General features: G+C 50.0%; 1 protein-coding gene across 4 annotated transcripts in view; it reads right to left on the bottom strand.

Moving 5' to 3' along the window:
• The window catches only part of LOC119397022 (zinc finger protein 277), a 118,134-nt gene that overhangs the window by 54,328 nt on the left and 43,506 nt on the right, over positions 1-20,300 (bottom strand). Inside the window, exon 12 of one of the 4 annotated variants that reach the window (XM_037664443.2) lies at positions 14,309-14,459. The exons of the other annotated variants lie outside the window; for them this stretch is intronic. Within the exon in view, the coding sequence (XP_037520371.1) occupies positions 14,376-14,459 (84 nt within the window). The 3' untranslated portion in view covers positions 14,309-14,375. Of the gene's footprint in view, positions 1-14,308; positions 14,460-20,300 lie in introns of those variants that run through there. 4 annotated transcript variants of the gene reach the window in all.

Raw genomic sequence — 20,300 nt, forward strand, 5'->3', positions numbered from 1 at the left:
TTGCGCATTACCAGTTTCGGTTTCGATTGTGTGATACAGAGCGCCACACAACGGGCATTTCATGTACGAACTCATATCACCAATCTCTCTGTGAATAAACATCAGTGCCCTCCCCATTCCCGACCTGTCCTGACGTAGCTGCGTCTTCTGCAGCTCCACAGTTAGTGCGACTTCCACTAACCACCTTGCAGGCACCTTCACAACAATCGGCTGATGTGCCCAGCCCCAATGCAGAACTTATCGAAGGGGGGATAGATATGTCGACTAAGGAAAATCTTGAAACTCTGCTGCGTTCGCTCTCCGACGAGCGTATAGGTGAGCCCCAAGGCTCAGATTCTTCACCCAACTGTCCCCTTCATCCCAAACGGCACCGAAAAAAGCCGACACGGTACAAGGACTACGTTCCTTGATATATATACGTTTTCTTCATACTCATTTTTCACATACTACTATACTGTTTATATAGTACTTTTATGTACTACTTTCATATACTACTTACTGCATAATCCTGTTTTCGTGGAACATATAGTGGTGACACTAAGTTCCTAATTACTACTTATACTGGTTCCTAAATGGGCTCATGCAATAAAAATTCATTACCTCAATTTTAGTCAAACTACTTCAACTCTGGTCACATGAATACCGTCCTAATAAAGAATACATTCCTGCATGTGATAACTATTGTATAATGATGTTACTTATTTTTGCACATTTTCCTACAATATATTCAATGATTGTGTGCCAACGTGTTACTTCATACAAACTTTTCAGTGCCTTACCACTGTATAATGTCATATACAGAGTACAACTTCTTCCTTTTTAGGGGGAGATAATGTGGTGTAGCGCATTACCAGTTTCGGTTTCGATTGTGTGATGCTGAGCGCCACACAACGGGCATTTCATGTACGAACTCATATCGCCAATCTCTCTGTGAATAAACATCAGTCCCCTCCCCGTTCCCGACCTGTCCTGACGTAGCTGTGTGCGCTCCGGCGCAAAGCCACCCTTCTTGGTTCTGCCGGACGGTACCTCCGGCAGTGACACAACAATAACCACTCAGCTATTCAGGCACACTAGGAGAGCACAAGATAGCCTTGTATAGTTAGCAAGAGGGGGGAAAGGGAAGTGAGGGAAGGAGGAGCGGTGAACGAGTACAGAGAGGGAGGTAGAAAGAATGAGAAAACAACAGAGAAAGAAAGAGAAAAATATTGTAACAGACGCTATTTTCACACACACCAAAATAACACAAAATACTACTTTAATCTGGCGGCCACTGCCTCCCGCCTTGCCATTCCTCTTCCTCTCACTCAAGCCCGTGACCCACTGGCAGTCTGTCCCGTAACATCTTTCCCGGGATGAGCGATAACGAAGATTCTTTATCGACATCAGTTCCTTGTTGCACTCTTGATCAGTGTGGCTTTTCATTTGCAAGGATGTGAAAGACGTCCTCTCAGTCACCATGGTTTGCTGCAGCGCACGCCTTCGTGCCGTTCTGTTGACAAATCTAACGTCTACAGGCTTGTTAGTGCCACAGACATGAATGAACTGGCAGAAAATCACCTTGTGGTGCCAACTCAGGATGAGACACAGGAGACGTGAGACTTGACCACTAGTGCTGTGTTCTCTGGAAGCTGGACAGTTTGGTGGCCTACACTGTCTTTTCGATGACCAATTCATTGAGCACCAAGAACCACCACGGCAACGATGATGATCACGGCACGGTGTTTGAGAGGGCAACCTTCGCTCATAGGATTCCATATTATCTTCAGTGCTGTCTTGATGTATGCAGCATGTAAGATTATAGAGAGGTCGTTGTCATCGCCATCGCAAAGGCCACAGATTTCTCATCAGGACGCTGTTTCGTCGGGAAGCTTTGGCGCGCTTATCAGATTCTTCTTGCAGTACACAATACTGATGCCGGTGCTGTCTTGCTGAACATACCTTCGAACTTGCATTTCTTCCATGCCAGGGCTGCTTTCAGTTGAGGTTGCATAGATGTCTTGCTTTATCTGTTCTTTTCTTTCAGTTTCATCTTTGTCCTTAATTTCATTTCATTAATGTATAGAGAACTATGCCACTGCTGCAATATCCCATCAGTGGAACCGCAATCGGCGGAAGCCACAACCACAGGATCAGTGGCCTTCGGCACCTCCTCTCTGTCCCCGCTCTCGGTACCCTGTTGTACATCCACTTTGTTCGTTATGCATGCTCACTTATTCTTCAGAAATTATTTGCTCCAGAGATTCCACCCTCTGACAAACCTCAACTACAGCATCAGTCAGTCCCTTCCATAACGTCCAGTTACGAAGCAGCTCTTCGAACCTAGTTAGCTACCTATGGTCTAGCTCCTCCAGTGCCTCCTTTATCGCTCTCACCAGTTCACCCTTCAGTCCATCCATTCGTCGTATCCCACTGCTGCCACCAAATGTAACGGACGCTATTTTCACACACACCAAAATAACAGAAAACACTACTTTAATCTGGTGGCCATTGCCTCCCGCCTCGCTCAAGCCTGTGACCCACTGGCATTCTTTCCCGTGACATCTTTAAACCAGGGTAGGGGAGCGGAGGAAGAGAGGGTGAGCGATATCGAAGATTCTTCCTCGACTGAGTTCCTCGTAGAAACTGGATAGCAACTGTGTCAATGCCAAGAAAAAAAGGAGAAAGAAGACGTTGGGACAGTGGGTGTGAGCCACGGTGTATTTTGTACAGAATGGCTGCATTCAGGCGCCAAGCTTGGGGCTTGAAAAAAAACAGCAGAACCTCTTGCATCGCACGTCTCGTTACATTTGGTGGCAGCGGTGTTCACTTATGTTCCCCCAAACCTGCTGTCCGCGCAGGACTTGCGCCCACAATCACCCGCTTCACAGCTCAGTGCCTCCGAACATACGGGTAGCCCTTGTCCTAGCAACGGCTCCCTGTCATTTCACACAGCAGAGAGCCCGGCAACTGCGTCCGACTGCAACCATCCGTACAAGGCCTTTGAAGCCCAGCTGGCAACATGTCTTATGTCCATGGAGATCACGGTGACACAGCGGCTCTCAGCCATGGCCAACTTCCTCGTGGACCTCGCTGCCCGTGTTGCTACATTCGAGTCGCCTTCCACTGCTCCTCCACGACCTACACCACCAGCTGAACAGATGCCTCAAAAACGTACACCTTCTCAGCTTACGGAGCACCTTTCAGGTAGGTCGTATGTTGCTGCGTCCACCTACCTACGATAGCACCACGTCATGGGCAGCCTTTCGAATTCACTTTGAATCTGTTGCCTATTTTAAGTACTGGACATCAGAAGAAAAATGCCTCGTCCTGGTCGCTCAACTCCGTTCTATGGCAGCGGAGTTACTGATTGTCTTCCGGGAGTCAACTGTACCACATACAACTTAGTATGAGAGCTCGAGGCTCGGTTTGGAGGCACCCTATTTCAATTATTATACATCTCGCAATTGAGAATGTTGCGTCAAGGGCAAGCCACAGTGATCTCACCGGTACAGTCAAACGTTTGTTATGCAAAGCGCTCGCAGGATGCTCTGAAACTGCACTTGATCTTATTACTACCCAGACGTTCGTCGACGCCATTGCCGACTGCAGTACACAGACCTTTGTGCGCCTCGGTCATCCTGCCAACCTTCGTGCAGCACTGGCACTTGCTCTAGAAGCCCAGATAGTGGAGCAGCCGGCTACTGCTTTGCACGGCCTCTCCACACCAACTGAACAAGCTTCTCCGACCTACAACAGTGCTGCGAGCCACTTCCAACCAGCTTCACCTGCTTCGTGGTTTTAAAAGTGCCCTTAGGTGGGCCACTACACCCGTCATAGTTCACAGGCTCCACCGATGGAAAGCTCGTCTCTACTATCACTGCAGGTAGCACCTAGCCTCAGCACTCAAGTGCACCTGTTTTCTCTTGGAACACTGTTAGGCATGCCAATGGTAAAAGTGCAACTGGGTAACATGAGCTCTCTTTCTGAAGCTCTGATAGACACCGGCGCAAGTCTGTCCTTCCTGTGTGAGGACTTCCTTCCACCTGGCACCCTTCTAGATCGCCAGGGGAGACTCGGTATTTCAGGACTATTTCTGGCAGATGGAACTGTTGTGCAGCTGCTCGGCGACACCTGTGTAACAATTTCAGCATTTGGAAAAACGGTACAACTACCATTTGTAGTAGTGTGTGACCTGATCACTCTTGTGATCTTGGGTTGCAACTGGTGCTCTGCTATGGAACTCCGTTTGGATTTCATGGGTGAGGACTACGCTGTGGCACTGAATCACCCCTTCCGCAGTGCTGCTGGCATCATATTGGCTACAGTGAATATTCCTTCAGAGGCACTCGCACCCCGGTGGCGCAACTGGTTGCACAAGTGCTGCGGTGGCTTCGCAGATGAAAGTGGACGCTTGGGCCAGTTGGTGATTCACGATCCATGTAACTGCGCGGTAGAGAACACGCATGACAAGTAGACAGGGACAAGCGCAGTTTCACAGAAACTTTGAGGGAGCTACTAACATGTGTTACTAGTAGTCGTCCTCTACTACAAAGCATTTTTCAACGTCTGTGGCACAAAATCCATGCAGCAGTGCCAAAAGACTTTCCATTCATTTGACGGGTGACACCGGCTGTCCCTTTTCTGAACTGCAACCGAACGAAAACGTCGACTACAGACTCTGCGCCAATCTCGTCGTGTCATCACCTTAGTGTCCTCAGTCACCATCCCTGTCAAATCCGCTGTCTGAGTGCCTGTTCACTTGGAAGGCAGGGCTACCTTTGATGGCGACGTTTTAATCGAACCTGTCTTGTGCTCTCGGCGGTCGTCAAAGTTTGCCACGCCACAGGCTGTCGTCTCATGCTCACGTGGAAATTTCAATACCTTTATTCAAAACTTAACCGACCGTGATATGCATCTGCACACAGGTACAGTTCTCGAAGAGTGCACTACTCAATTCTCAACCTGCTGTCTTTGCCACGGTACAAGTGACGCATTCTTCGTCTAGCAGGAACTACCAAATTAACTGGGATTACTTCCACTTTGGCCCGGACTTGACGACTTCACGAAAACATGACGTACAGCTGTTGCTACAGAAATACCAAAGCTGCATAGCGGTTACACAATGAGAACAGGTTTGTGCGAACGTATAGCGGCACACAATTGATACAGGCTCCCATCCACCCACAAGCCACAATCCATGCCGCATTTCCTTGGCAGAACAAGCGGAAATCTCAGCTCAGGTCGAAGACATGCTCAAATGTGGCGTTATTTCCCCTTCATCTAGCCCATGGTCTTCGCCTGTGGTCCTGGTGAAAAGGAAGACGGTACTACCCGCTACTACTGCCGATTAAACAGTGTTACGAAGCCCAACATTTATCCACTCTCCCGTCTCAACGACTCCTCAGACCGCCTATACAGGGTGCTGTTCTTCACCATGTTGGACCTGCTATCCGGATACTGGCAAGTGGAGCTCGATCCTGAAGATTCAGAAAAGAGCACCTTCATCACCCCCAATAGCATCTATCAATCTAACCGCCTTCCTTTCGCCCTTTGCAATGCTCCTGCAACATTTCAGATGCTTATAGATTGCGTTCTGGTGGAGCATGACACAGGTGTACTTAGATGACATTATCGTTTACACTCCAACTTTCGACGAGCACCAAAAAAGGCTCAAGGTTGTATTGAGTGCCCTCGAAAAGGCAAATCAGTGGATAAAGCCTTCTAAATGTTATTTTGGCTTCTCTGAAGTCATGTTTTTGGGCCATGTCGTAAGTTCTCGCGGCCTCAGCCTGACCCGTCCAAAATAGGTGCACTGGCCACCATTGGGCCTCCGACTATGGCTAAACAGCTCATAAGTTTCTTGGGATTTGCGTCTTATTTCCACCATTTTGTCTTTGGCTTTGTGGTACGAAGCAACCCGCTGAATGAACTACTCAAGAAGGGTACACAATGGCACTGGGGTCCAAAGCAAAGAGCCGCCTTCACTGACCTTAAAACTGCGCCGCTGCAGTCGCCACCTACACTAGCCCAACCGGGAGGATGCACACGTAATCATCCATACCGACACCAGTGATCTTGGACTTGGAGCTGTTCTATTGCAAGCCGACCCTGATGGCCACGAGCACCCCTTTCCTACGCAAGGCATCGGTTAGGTGAGCCTGAATGTCGGTACCCTGCGTCTGAATTAGAGTGCCTAGCAGTAGTATGGGCCATGGAAAAATTCAGGCCCCACGTTTACGGCGAGTTGTTCACCATTGTTACCGACAATAGCACTCTATGCTGGCTTCAAGCAAAGAAAGACCTAAGCGCGAAATTGGCACGTTGGGCAATCAAACTGCAAGACTACCCCTTGAAAATCGTTTATCACAGTGGGTCACAGCACCAGGATGCGGACCATCTGTCTCAAAACGCCACTACTCAGAACTCCCAAAAGCCAGCTCTTGCACTTCTTGATCTTTGGGCAGCTCAACGTACAGACAAGGATGTTGAAGATATTACTCGCCAGCTGTCTGGTGCACTGCCTACTAACATTCATCGTTTAGAAAAGTTGAAAGCTGCTTATGCTCTCTGCGATGGTATTCAGTGCCACCTCGCTACGAGAAACTCTTCCTGGCTTCCTATCATGCCACAAAGAGTCTGTGCTTTTTATGTGCCACGACGCGTTTGCAACTGGTCACCTTGGCCAAACGAAAATGGCGGCCAGACTCCGTCAACACTCCTGGTGGAGAGGCATGGTAGCGGACGCGCATCAATATGGGTCCTCCTTCTCCATATGCCAGTACAAGAGAGCCCTGTCTCATTCCATACAGGTACCTCTGCAACGCATACCGCCCCCGGAGGCCCCTTTTGAGATCATTGGCATTGATCGCCTGGAGAAACTACCACGCAACCAACGTGGCAATAAGTTTCTTATAGTCGCAACCGATTATCTTATGCAGTGGACCGAGGACCAAGCTGTCCCTGACTCCTCTGCTACTCATGTAATTTCTTTTGTGACCAAACGCATAGTGTGCCGCCATGGCACACCACAAATGTTGATCACAGACCGCGGCACGCCATTTATGTCTCGAGCCTTTGACAGATTGCTACACCAGTGTGGAATCCGCCACGCTGCTGCCTCACCAGAACACCCTCAAACGAATGGATTGGTTGAACGCACCAACAGGACGCTGACCGACATTATTTTCTCCTACGTGAGCCTAGAGCACAATAACTGAGATGACTTCGTTGCGTCTGCTACGTTTTCTCTGAACATGTCGAGGCAAGAAATTACTTGAGAGATGCCCTTTGAGCTTGTATATGGGAGAATACCAAAGCTTCCCCGGGAGTCACTTCTTGGCTTTGATTTGTCCAATGCTGAGCCCAATGGGGCAGAAGCGAACACTCCTACTCTCCTTCAGCAAGCATGACATCGAGCACCGCCTAGCTATTCTACACAGCCAAGCCACTCGAAGCTCTACTGGACAAGCAGCGCCAATGATACATCGTTTCTTGTAGGGGACCTCGTGTTAGCTCGGTGCACACAACGTGTACCAAAGCACTGTCAAAAGTTCTTGCCGTGATTTTTTGGATCATACCGGACCAACAAACAATTAGGGCCGGTGACATTTCGTCTTAGCTCTATTGCTGAGCTGAGGGACAAGCACAGTAACCGCGTATTTCCAGCCCACGTCGGTGACATGAAACTCTATGTGCCACGAGATTTATGCACAAGCTTTTCTTCATAAATAAATATTGAAGAGTAATTTGCATCATTTGCATTAAAATGTTTTGTCCAAATTTTCATGATTCAGAGCTTCTCAAACATAAAGAAGTAATGCTGTGCAGCCCTATAAGCCAAGAATTCTAAGAGAAAAGAGGAGGGAATCATCTGTCTACAGGATGCCAATGATAAAGGGAATGCAAATTAGCATAAAGAGATATCACCTGCCGCCTGCACTGAACATACAAAAAGGTTGTCTGCTTCAGTTAGCTCAACCTGACAGGGTTGGGTAGCAGCGACACAAACTATACCTCGCGACAACTTTCTGTGGCAGCATAGCCGAGGCGACAGAACCAGAGCACTTGCTTTTTTTACTATGCTTCTGTACGCAGTCCGCGAACGTTAACTACTCTGGACTATGCAGCATAAAATAAAAGAAAAGAAATAGGCATTAAGCTCAAGATTGCTTGCATTATAAGTAAGAAAGCTTATCGCTTTAAGAATTTTGATTTCTTGCTATTTCTAGTTTTCTAGTGTCAATTTCACGTTTTCCTGTCCCTGTAAATGACAATGGCGTCACTCGAACCTTGTAAGCGACCATGGACGCATTTTCATTAGGTGGCCTGTATTCATCAAACAGAAAGACAGCGGTGCATTGAGATATTTTGTTACCCGCATACAATCACCAAGAAAGAAGCTGTGCGCACCAGCGCAAGTGAGTCTCTCATCCTGATAGCCACCTGGAAGGTGACGCCGGCGACCTGCCAGTCTTCAGCAAGATCAGCTGCTCTAAAGCAAGACTGCAATTAGAAAAAGTACGTAAAGGAAATGACCCATTTCATAAACTACGTTTGCATACATGGTCAGTATTTCGCTTGCCTACTATTGCTGATACAATCACGCAGAATATCGCGTACAGTAACATCGTGCCCGTCAGCGTCTACAGCGGGAGTTGTTTTTGGCACTTTGCGGTGAGAGAAATTTATGATGATAAAATAACCAGTGCAAAGAATCCTCTGGGCAGCAGATGTGTTCATGTCTATTATGCAGTTGAGAGCGTGCTTTTCACTGCAAAAACAGCGTTCTTGACCACAGCAGGTAAGGAGCACGTTTCACTTGCTTGGAATTACAAATGTGAGACACCCGCTCCTAACTGGTGGTGGCTAAGGCTTCTGCTGCCCGCTGATGCTTTCGCGTCCCCTGAGAGAATAATGTGAGCATCTCCAGGGAGTTCTCCGAAGACCACGATGCCGACTTGGATGGTTTGTTGCCTTTGCGTTCATTTCAAATTGCGATATTCCTGCTTTTGGCCGTGCCCTTTTTCAAAAATAAAACCGGCCGCTTCAATAAAGCTGCTTCATGCATTCCTTCGCAAGAGAGAACATTCCATCGCTTTCCAAAAACAGAAAAACAAACACGGAGGCTTGAACCGTTGCCAGGTTAGAGTTATATATAAAATGATTTGCAGAAGAGCTCAACAATGATTCCAGGCACTTGTTCCTTGAGTGCTGCATTTATAAATATATCAAGGCCTGTATGTTTCTATTAAAGCTATCTACACGGTGTCCCAGCTATCACGCAGCACGATTTAAAAGAAGATTACGCGAAGCAAACGTACTGCATGTTGCTCCTAGTACACAGGAGTAGCCACTGCTATTTTTTTTCATTAATGAGGTTTAATTAATTAGTCATAACTATATTTGTAACTCAACAAGTACTCACCTAATTGTCAAAATGTCAATGATGCGTATGTAGGCATGTTCAAAAGACATCTAACTGCGCAATTTTTGACAACGTACTATACTCGACGACAACTTATCTTGACATTGGAGCGAAGGCTACGGAGGCGGGGCTTCCGCACATTCGTGTTGCTCCGCAAGTAGTACGGCAGCTTGCGGCTGATTTCGGTTTTGCTCGCTCGCATCGTTAACGCGTTTAGAAAACATATTCACGAAAAATGTGAAGGGAATGTGAACGGGAGAGACATTTCGATTGTTCAGAGTACATTTTAGTGTCATATTATGAGTACATTTTTCTTGGAGAACTAAACGGTGCGTTTGCGGCCGCACACTGACCCACTACGTCACGGACGCCATGTTTACTTTGGAAAACGGGCATGCTGAAAAGGTGGTGCTGTCTAAGAAATGGAAAGAAAAGGAAGGCATTCTTGCGAGGTGAACAATAACTGTATTTTACCTACGACTTCCCGCAACTGTTTCAGTCTCATAATAAATAAAGCAACATTTATTTCAGCAAGACAAACGAGAAAGTTATCAGTAAACGTAAGTACTATTTCTTGGCGCGGTAGCAGGCATGCACTTCGGTTCTGTAGCTTCCACAGTGCTGTCAAGGAAAGTTGTCGCCGAGTATAATTGCATGCTCATTTTTTCCGGCTGATAAAGAAAGCCCGCGAAATATGAAAAATAACACGTGACTACGCTCCCACCCGCAAAGGAAACCAGTGCCGTCAAATAAGCTTACTGCAAACAACCGATTTGCCTGTTGTCTGTTGCGACAGACAGCGTTCCACATTTTGGCAAGGGTACAGGTCGTGCGCCAATGATATGCGTGCAAATTCGCTGGGATTCATTCTGTTCGATGGTACACGGCAATCCTCCATATCTCACGGCCGACTGTTCTCATTGATAACGCGGCAGGTGTTCTGATTACGGCCCGACTCTGTAAAACCAAGCGGTGCGTTTCCTAGGCCGGGAAGTGGCAGATAGGGCGATGAGTTTTTTTTTCTTTCTGCATTTTTTCCTTCATACTGTCTACCTCATAGGGAGCCTGTTTGAGGGCACTGGTTCCAGACGCGCGCAACAGTCTAGTCACGTGTCACTTTTCATATTTTGCGGACTTTCTTGATCAAGCAAAAAAATTGAGCGCTCAATTAGCACGTTGTTCAAAGTAGCGCAGTTAGATGCCATTTGAACATGCCTACATACACCTCATTGACATTTTGACAATTGGGTGAGTACTTGTCGTGTTACAAATATAATTATGACCAATTAATTAAACCTCATTAACGAAAAAAATAGCAAAGGCTACTCCAGTGTACTAGGAACAATATGCAGTAGGTTTGCTTCGCGCAACACCATTCCTCTTTTTTTAAATCATGCTGCGCGATAGCTGGGACACCCTGTATATATCTTTCACAACACTATTTCAAAAAGTAAATCAGAAGCCATCATAACATCATAAGAGCTATGTTCATGCGAAAGGTGTTAGGTGCGCTTGCACCTTACACCTTGAGCAAGCGCACATGTTAGGTGCGCTTGCAAATCCAAAACCACAAATGCCTGCAAACGGACTACTTGGCATAGCAACACATGTGCAGAAGCTCCACCCACGTAGCTTTGGCTGTGCTGCCACAGAAAGTTGTCACCATGTATAGCAGCGGTGAAATCACAATGATGGTTATATGCTATTTAATGACACAAGGACCATTTGATGGGCAAAGAGCGCCAGGACATGATAACGGATAAGAACAATGATTATGTTTAGTGGCTGTATGAGGGCCTAAAATTCTGCGCACTACAGGTGCGTACAACATATAATTATTAAAGGGCCCGTAAACAGGCTGCGACTTTTTTTCACACCCGCCAAACAAGCTCGCTAATCCGTACAGTAGACCGCGGCGATCACGTTTTCCGAATATTACAGCGCTGCGTGCCGCGCAGACCCTTCATTTCGAAAAACAATTCTCGTGCTTCTTTCCTACGCCTGACCAATCCTCCTCGTACGCGCAGTGACGTCAACTCGGCGATCGCCGAGCTGACGTAGCACTGAGCTCGTCGATTGGTCTAAACCAGGTCTCAACAAACAATTGTCAAGTTAACGTCAGTTCCTGTTCCCACCCACCGCTACGAAACTGAGCCTTGTTTTTTGGCCCTGCGGTGATGCGGTTTCGGCCACGCAGTTGTCGCGCGTATATTCCTCGCACTTCTCGCACTGCATAGCTATATAGCACCTGCACTCGACATGAGGCGAAGCGTTGTTCAGTTGCCGGCTGCAAATCGAGCGGGGAGAGGGGAATCTCCGGTAGCTCGGACGGGTCGCGCTTGCTCGCGCGGCAAGCGGGGTTCTCCAGGCTTTTCTCTCGCGCCCCTTCGACGTCTCGGAAAGCAAGCACGCACGCATTCCTGCTGCATTGTGAACTGTCACAAAGGTTTAAAAATAGTGAAGAGCCCAAAACTGCCCGCCAAGTTACGGAGCACGTGCGACAATATAAACAATAAACAACCAGGAGCCGCAGCAAGCGGAAGTGCATTGCGACTGATCGAGCTCGCCCGTGACGTCAATTGTTGACGTCGTGTCACGTTGCCGAAGTGGGCGGAGTCACGACGACGGGCTACGCCTTTTCCTCCATGTGGCGGAGAAGGGTGGTGAGGCCGCGCGAAAATTTGAAACCAGCTGAAACGGATGTTCTAACCCCTGTAACTTCCTTATTATAGCACGTACTCGCAAAATTCTTGCGGCAGCATGTTCACATAGCAAAAGTGCGCATATTTCTTTTCATTACAATTTTTGGACATCGTGGTTGTTTACTGGCCCTTTAAAATCATGAGTGGCGTCAAATGTGTGTAGTGACAATGAATGGCTCATCATGACAATAAAACTATGGGGACATGGTATGAGCACGGATGCCTCGTCGACACCCTTGAGTCCACGAACCGCAGGGCAGAAGCTTTCTTTAAGTGCAGCGACCACAGCAGCCTCTGTTAAGAGGCCCTGCTACAGATTGCCCGGATAAATGACGTGAAAGCTATGCCCATGTTTTCAAAACGCAAACAATGACTGATATTTAAAAAGTGGTTCCCTACCTACGAACATTGACGGAGGAGGAGGAGGAGGACGAAGAAACTTTATTCAGAAAAAAAAAAGTTAAATGCAGGCAGTTTGGTCGGGCCCTCAGTCCAGGGCTCCGCTGGCACAAGCGGCTCGCTGGGCCTGGTCAAGGAAAGCTATTTGGCTCTGCTTGTCTTCGTCCGCAAGCCATGCCTCCCACTGCCTGTGATACATGTGTGGTTGCTTAGTGATGTGTGGGCTGTCGATGTGTGTGGGCCTCTGAGTGCACTCCCATGTAATGTGGCTGAGTGTTGGTGCTTGTGAACACCATGGACAGGTATCTTTAAATCTTGCGGGATATATTCTACTTAGATGGTACAAATTGGGAAAGCTATTGGTTTGTATGCGTCTCCAATCCCTGCTTTGTTGGCTATCAAAGTCTTTATGTGGAAGCCCATATTCCCTTCGCTGCTTCCTTTGTTGGAGAAGGATATCACGCGAATTGGAAACAGGTTCAACGTCATGGCCTGCCATCGCTCGGTTGGTGATGCCTCGAGCTATACGGTCCGCCATGACGTTCCCCTCCAAACCTTCGTGAGCAGGACACCATATAACGTGATGATCTCCTGTTATGGGTTTAGTATTTTATAATTTATACGCTATTTTAAGTAGCGTTCCTCGGAGAAACATTCAGCATGCCACCTGTGAACCTGGAGAGCACAACCACTGATCCTCCCCTGATTTCTGCGTTAGATATGGCTATGGCTATTGCCGTCGCCTCTGCCACTCATGTGAAACACGTTTTTACCGACACCATTGTGGTGTGATTTTGTGCTACAATTGTCGCTGCATGTGTCCCTCTGCTTGCTTTACTTACGTCTGTAAAGATGGCTTCTGGGCTATTTTGAAATGCTTTGCGTAAGGAGTCTGCTCTTGCTTTCCTCCTTCCTGCGTGATACGTCGGATGCATATTTCTGGGAATAGGCGCCACAGTTAAACGTGTGCGTTTTTCCGCATCTATTAGCACAGTTTCCTCGTCACAATATAGTGGTCGCAATGTGTATCCCATCTTTTCCAGAATTCTTCTCCCATGATAGCTTGAATTGAGCCTTTCCTTTTGAGATAAAAGCACCGCATTCGCATACTCCTCAAAGTTATTGTATATGCCCAATTTTTCTACCCTCTCGGTTTTGGCATTTTCCGGAATCCCCAATGCTGCTTTGAATGCTTTCCTTATGATTGTGTTTATTTGCTTTGTCATTGTCTGGTACGGCAGCGCGTACGTAACTCGGATGGAGTGGTATTTGCTGTCAGTAGGGTAATGGAAAGCATTTTTTTTAATAGAGTCTAATTCTTTGCACTGCATCAGAATGCGAAGCCCAGTAAGTGGTTCACCACATTTCTCACACATGGGTGGATCATTACAGGACAAAAGGTGTGAATGTGTGCTGTGTGTGTGTCCTATGCTTAATCTGCTAAGTATGACTTCTATACTGGTGGCCAATTTTCAAGATACTGTTTTATAACAAGTAATTTATTGTGTGCTTCACTGTCCCACAGCCGCTGCCAGTAAGCCCCGAGTAGGGGCTTCAGGTCTATTACAGGGACAGCTATAGATCAATCGGTGGAGTTTTGAAGGACAGATGCAGCCAGCTGGTCCGCAAACACATTTCCTTCAATCTTGCAGTGCCCTGGCACCCAGCATACCCCACAAGCTGTTTCATTGCATACATGGTGCATAATAGTGAATAGAGCGATACAATGACAGGGTTTTTGTTCATTTTGTGAGTTTTCAAAGCTTTCACAACGCTTAAGGAATCTGTGTATATAACTGCATGCCGTAATTCAAGTTCTTTAATGTGTAACAGCCCCCAGTTCACATAGGCCTCTGCTGTGAAAATGCTCATGTTGGGGTGGAAAACACCAGCATCTGAAAAGGATGGACCGACTGCGGCGTACGACACACCATCGTCAGACTTTGAAGCACCTGTAAAAATCCGGGGTGAAATTTTCTGCTGTAGTTTGAGGAAGTACATGCAGATATGTGTAACTGGTGCATGCTTCGTAACGTCTATGAAAGATACATCACACATGACAGACAAAGTATTTCGACGTCTCGGCACTCTAGATTACATGGTTATCCTGGACGGCATTATGAACTCTCGGCACCGTGCACGACCCTAAGTCCCCCATGTCGTGCACCTTAAGCCGTTTTATGCACGTTAGCGAACCAGAGGACGGTACTTTTTGCTTTAATATTGTACTTTTTTGCTTGTACTTAGTACTTATTGTACTTTCTTGCTTTACGATTGCACTTCCTTTGTGTATGCACTTTTATTTCCGCTTCCATGTTTTTTACAAGCATCGGGACAATGCCTTTTCTGAGCGGGGCAATGCCTCACACGCTTTTTTCTTTCTATCTTTTATGTTACCGACCCATTGCATGTGTAGCTGCTGCCTTGCGCAAACCATGCCAGAATGTCTGGGAACCATAGGTTGGCAAATAAATTGGAGCTCACTCAGACTCACTCACGAAGTATATTTTGCTCTGATGGCTCACTCGGACTCACACTCACTGAAATTCTTCTGAACCGGACTCACTCGGACTCAGACTCACTAAACTTCTTTTAATCTGGACTCACTCGGACTCAGTCTCACCGTATTACCCAGCCTTGACCCTTAGGCGGAGAGTACGGGGGGGCTGGGGGGCTTGGGCCCCCCCGAACTGCCTCATGGGGGGCCAGAGCCCCCCATGGCGCCGGCCCAGGGTACTTTTTAGGAGCTTGGCTTAGGTCCCCGGGTCGTCCTCTCTGGCGGCTATTTCACAGGAGGCTGTTTATGCCCGCTTCTTTTTCATTTCAGCCATTTAAAGTTCGGCACATGGACCAGTGACAAGTCAAACATTCAGTGGAAAAATGCTCCTCAAACGGATTTGTTGTGCTGATGAACAACTGAAGCGACGATCTTAAGCTATGACAAGTTAAAAAATTCACCGGCGATTACGATACTGCCTAATTCGCTGAGCGCAGCCTCATGTTTGGGCAACGCCAGCTGTGTTTGAAGTTTTGACTATCCGCAGTTGTAGCAATGTAACATTCGTTACATATTGCCACAGAAACTGCCAGCGCTCGAGTGCTACGCACACTATATACTCTGCATTGCAACTGACGCCCACAGCCCAGTTACGACAAGCGAAGCCAGCCGCTGTGCACGTGCCAGCCCTGCATGCGCACGAGCGACAGAGGAAGAAAGCGAGGTTAGAGGCCAGTATCTCGTGATATCGACAGACTCCGCGTTCGCTCTCTTTCGTCCTCGTTCGCGCTATCGGTTACACCGCCGACGCCAACAGCGATGCCGCTCAACGCAGGAACGGACGCCTAAGAGCTGCGCTCTAATTGTCTTGAACCCCGTAGTGAATGGTTTTGAGAACACAAAAATGATACTGAGAATACAAAGGAATCCCAACACAGTCAGTCAGTGAACGCTTTCGCACAAGCCTACTCGCCAGTAAAAAAACGGGCAATTTCTTGGTTGCCTACATATTGGTACCCTTCGACATGCCCGCTTATAAAAGTGCCGAGAAAAGATTGTACGCAGTTTTGATTTATCAGTAAAGGGTTTTACTAAAAGTTCGGCCACCAATGAGCAACTCCATTACTCGTCCAGATTCATAACCGCAGCTTCGCACAAGGTGTAGTGTGTGGAGATAGGTTTGCGAGACGCTTACCCTACGAGGCGACCGGCAAAGGACGCGACGTTCTCCACTGCCGCAGTGAACAAAGACACTACGGCCGGGTTCGTCGATTCTCCGGCACGGCGCAGAAAAGGCACTCGAGGCAGGAGGTCAACAAACAACACGGGTTTATTAACCCAAGATGCAGCACAGTACGACAGTCACGGGCTTGCAGGCCGTAAAGGGAACTCCGCAAGACCGATCGAGTACGCTTGCCAGCGGTGCTACGACTATCACACAAAGGGCAGCAGTTGAGCACACGAACGAGAAGCCGCCTGTTAGAGCAGCGCGTCAACCTCTCGTGCTAGCCTGGGAGCATCTCCCGCGGGCAAGCCCGCGACAGACAGAAGCGAGCTCAAGGGGGAAGGGGGTTGTCACTGGCAGCCAATGAGGACAGGCGCAGCGCAGTGACGTAGGCTAGCGGGGTGGCGATTCCCACATTCCCTCCACCTAAAGACCGAGGCCAGCCTGTGAAAGAGGCTGTCCGAGGCCAAGTGGCAAGGTCCGCTCAGCCGCAAGGGGGCTGGCCAACGGGGCTAAGTCCAACAGGGGGGTGTCGTCTTCCCAAGGAGACAAGTCCATAGGTCGACCATGGCCACACGAAACGTCCCACCAAATGTTCCACCACAAGTTCCACCACCAGGGAGAGCCCACCGCCGGGAAGAAGGTCCGCAGCCCAGGAGGAACGCGGCGAAGCTGCACCAGGGCGGGCAGCCAGCCCGCTTGAAGTTCACCAGTCTGGAGAGGTTGGCAGCCGGGAACGTACGATGCGTGGCTGCCAGTTTCGTGCGGCAGCCAACCGCCGGAAGTCTCTGGGACGGGGGCCACACAGGAACAGCAGGCCGGAACAGCAGGCAGCCAGGAACAGAGGCCGGAGCGACCACGCTCGGGCTTGGGCCAAAGCTTGAGTGGGCGAACCAATCGCCGAGGGCGGCTGCCGAAGCTGCCAGGTGGGCAAGGCAGGATGGAGGTGGCTGCAGGGCAGAAGGCAGGAACGAGACCACAGCAGGAAGGACCAGGGAGCGGCAGGCCATCAGGTCTGGAACAGGCTGGTGGCACGGTAGGCGCAAGGGAGACGACGGGGCGATGCAGGCGAGGACAGAAATGCCCCCGGCATAGCCGGCTTGCCGAAAAGGGTGCCTGCCTGACAGTGCTGCCCAACAAAAGGGGGCGCTTGCCAGGTTATGGCTTGGACAACACACCAGAGGGTATTCTCGGCCAAGAGGGCCTTCTACCACTTCCAGACGTGTGCCGCCGCACCTTAGCGGTTATCTCCATTCACTGTCAAGGTATGGAATAAAGTCCAGCTACCTGTTAGTGGGAGAAAGGTTGCTTAAGTGCGTTTCCACAGGTTCTACCGGTGGCGTGACTTGGGGCCAGCCTTACGGTTTTCCTGCGGTTGTGTGACCGCCTCCCCCACTCCCAAGTAGCTGCTGCGGGCAACGAAAGGGTTTGAGGCGGCTGCATGAGCCCGGGGGTCTTGCCCGCACGAGACTGCACGCATTGTCACACGAGGAGTGAAGAGCGTCACGTTTATGCCTGGCCAGGTAGCAGAGCGGCACAACTTTTGGAAAGTCTTACGGCCACTCGTATGTCCGGCCAACCGCGAGTCGCGGAATTAGCCGAGGGTGGCTTTCCTTAGACTGCGGAGTACCGCCACCTTAAAAGACTCCTGGGGAGCTTCTTCCGGTGGGATGTGCAGCGCAGGAGAACTCCGCCGGCGACAAACAGATGCGAATCCAACGTGCCCGCAGCAATACCAGACTGCGTAAACGGCACACGGCGCCGACAGCAATACCAGACTGTCAATACGCGCCCGCTCCTTGGGAGCACGGCTCTTGGAGCCCAAAACGGATCGCAGTGCTGTGCCTTTGGTAGCTCTTCTCTGCTTAGCAGGATACCGGCTGACGTGACGTGCTCACCCGTGGCGATCGACTCGAAAGTCAATTCGCCGTCGGGGTTCGCTCCTTTCGACCCATTGGAGCCAGAGGCCCCGGAGTCTACTCGTTGCGATTGCTCTCGGGAGAGGCGGACACAAGTGTCACATGCACAAACGGGGGCACGCGACAAGGCGTGAGCCGCGACGTTTAAACTCCCTTTCCGGTAGCACACAACAAAGTTGTATCGCTGCATAGTCAACGCCCAGCGCGCGAGGCGGCCCGCAGGCTCACGCAAGCGCTTAAGCCAGACGAGCGCCATGGGGTCTGTTTCCTCCACCAATGGCACTCCGTTGACAAAGCAGACAAGCTTCCGGCGAGCGAAATCTCGTGTGGCGTGCCGTACTTAAAGGCAGCGGTAGCCACTACGAAGGTTGCAAATGGTTGTAGGGCGCCGAAAGGGACGACCCCGTAGCTACCACTTGGGAAGTCATTCAGGATACTCGTGCGCGCGAGAAAGACGCGACCGAGAATCACGGGCAGCGAAGGAGATGCACAAAGCGCTGTCAGCGCGTGCGATTCTCCCAGCACACAACCAACCGCGAAGCGCCGCACGAAACAGCGGTGCTGCTCGCGAGATGGAAGGCAGCGTTTTGCCTGGAGCTGTGCCGCAGTTGTGTGCAGCGGCTCCGAGGCAGGCGCCGCCGTTGTAGGGTCGTGCGCCTGTTCTCCGCCATGCACGCCAGGCCCAAGGGGTCAATAAACGGCACAGCGAAGAGTAGGGTTTCCGCACCGACGTATGCATGATGCCTCATGCGACAGGCAAACGAATCGACAACGGAGCACAGACATTTGCCGAAGGCGTCGCCAAGGCACGCATGAGGAAAATGATCGTCGGAAAACGCGGACAACGGTGCCGTCTATGCGAGCTGGCTCGCGGACGACATTGTCAACCCTTTACGCTCGTGACAACGATGGGCCAGCGAGCGTGTGAATGCCAGCACCATGTGTCCCAGGTAGGGACGCTCTGGTGCGGCGGGTTAATCACTCAGCTATGCTGCTAACAAAAGGCCAGCGAACGGAGACGACGCATTGGAGGGGCCCGAAAGCACGTATTCCGCGTGTCTCGAACAGCTGAGAAAACCCGATACTGGCTAGGCTAGGACTGTAGTCCACATTCGAGCGGTCATCACCAAAGGAGGCCCCAAAGACGGGATCTCTCCCGGTGGCCGAAAGCCGAGGGCCGCTAAGGCGAGCTTACCTCGTGCTGCCAGCGTCGTCCGCATCGAACGAGATCAAGTTCGTAGCCAGGGGATCAAGCAGGAACGAGCGCCTCGAGGGGGACTGCTCTGATGCCATGCCGAAACGAAGTTGGGCGCCAGTTATGTGGAGATAGGTTTGCGAGACGCTTACCCTACGAGGCGACCGGCAAGGGACGCGACGTTCTCCACTGCCGCAGCGAACAAAGACACTACGGCCGCGTTCGTCGATTCTCCGGCACGGCGCAGAAAAGGCACTCGAGGCAGGAGGTCAACAAACAACACGGGTTTATTAACCCAAGATGCAGCACAGTACGACAGTCACAGGCTTGCAGGCCGTAAAGGGAACTCCGCAAGACCGATCGAGTACGCTTGCCAGCGGCGCTACGACTATCACACAAAGGGCAGCAGTCGAGCACACGAACGAGAAGCCGCCTGCTAGAGCAGCGCGTCAACCTCTCGTGCTAGCCTGGGAGCATCTCCCGCGGGCAAGCCCGCGACAGACAGAAGCGAGCTCAAGGGGGAAGGGGGTTGTCACTGGCAGCCAATGAAGACAGGCGCAGCGCAGTGACGTAGGCTAGCGGGGTGGCGTGAGCATGTGAGCATGTCGAGGCATGCCCGGACGCGTGCCCGCGCGCCGGGAAGCCGACGCATGGCTCGCACCAGACAAAGAGGCCTGGCACTGCCGCCATGGTCGCCATACTGCCGATTAACGGCGGTTCCCGGCGCTCGAGCCACGCGGGGCCAGCACACGCGCTAGCTGGGGGAACGAGGCGCCAGAAAGGAGTGCGCGCTTGATTCCCACAAGTGGTAGCAAATGGTATTTGCTACCATCTCAGAATTACTTTCGGCCATCTTGAATTGAACTCACTGGCATATAATTAAAGCTTTCGCGTGATAGCGTTAGCCTACTCTATGTATGTATGTATGTATGTATGTATGTATGTATGTATGTATGT

Source organism: Rhipicephalus sanguineus, chromosome 6 (genome assembly GCF_013339695.2).
Source record: "Rhipicephalus sanguineus isolate Rsan-2018 chromosome 6, BIME_Rsan_1.4, whole genome shotgun sequence".
NCBI classification, from domain to species: domain Eukaryota; kingdom Metazoa; phylum Arthropoda; class Arachnida; order Ixodida; family Ixodidae; genus Rhipicephalus; species Rhipicephalus sanguineus.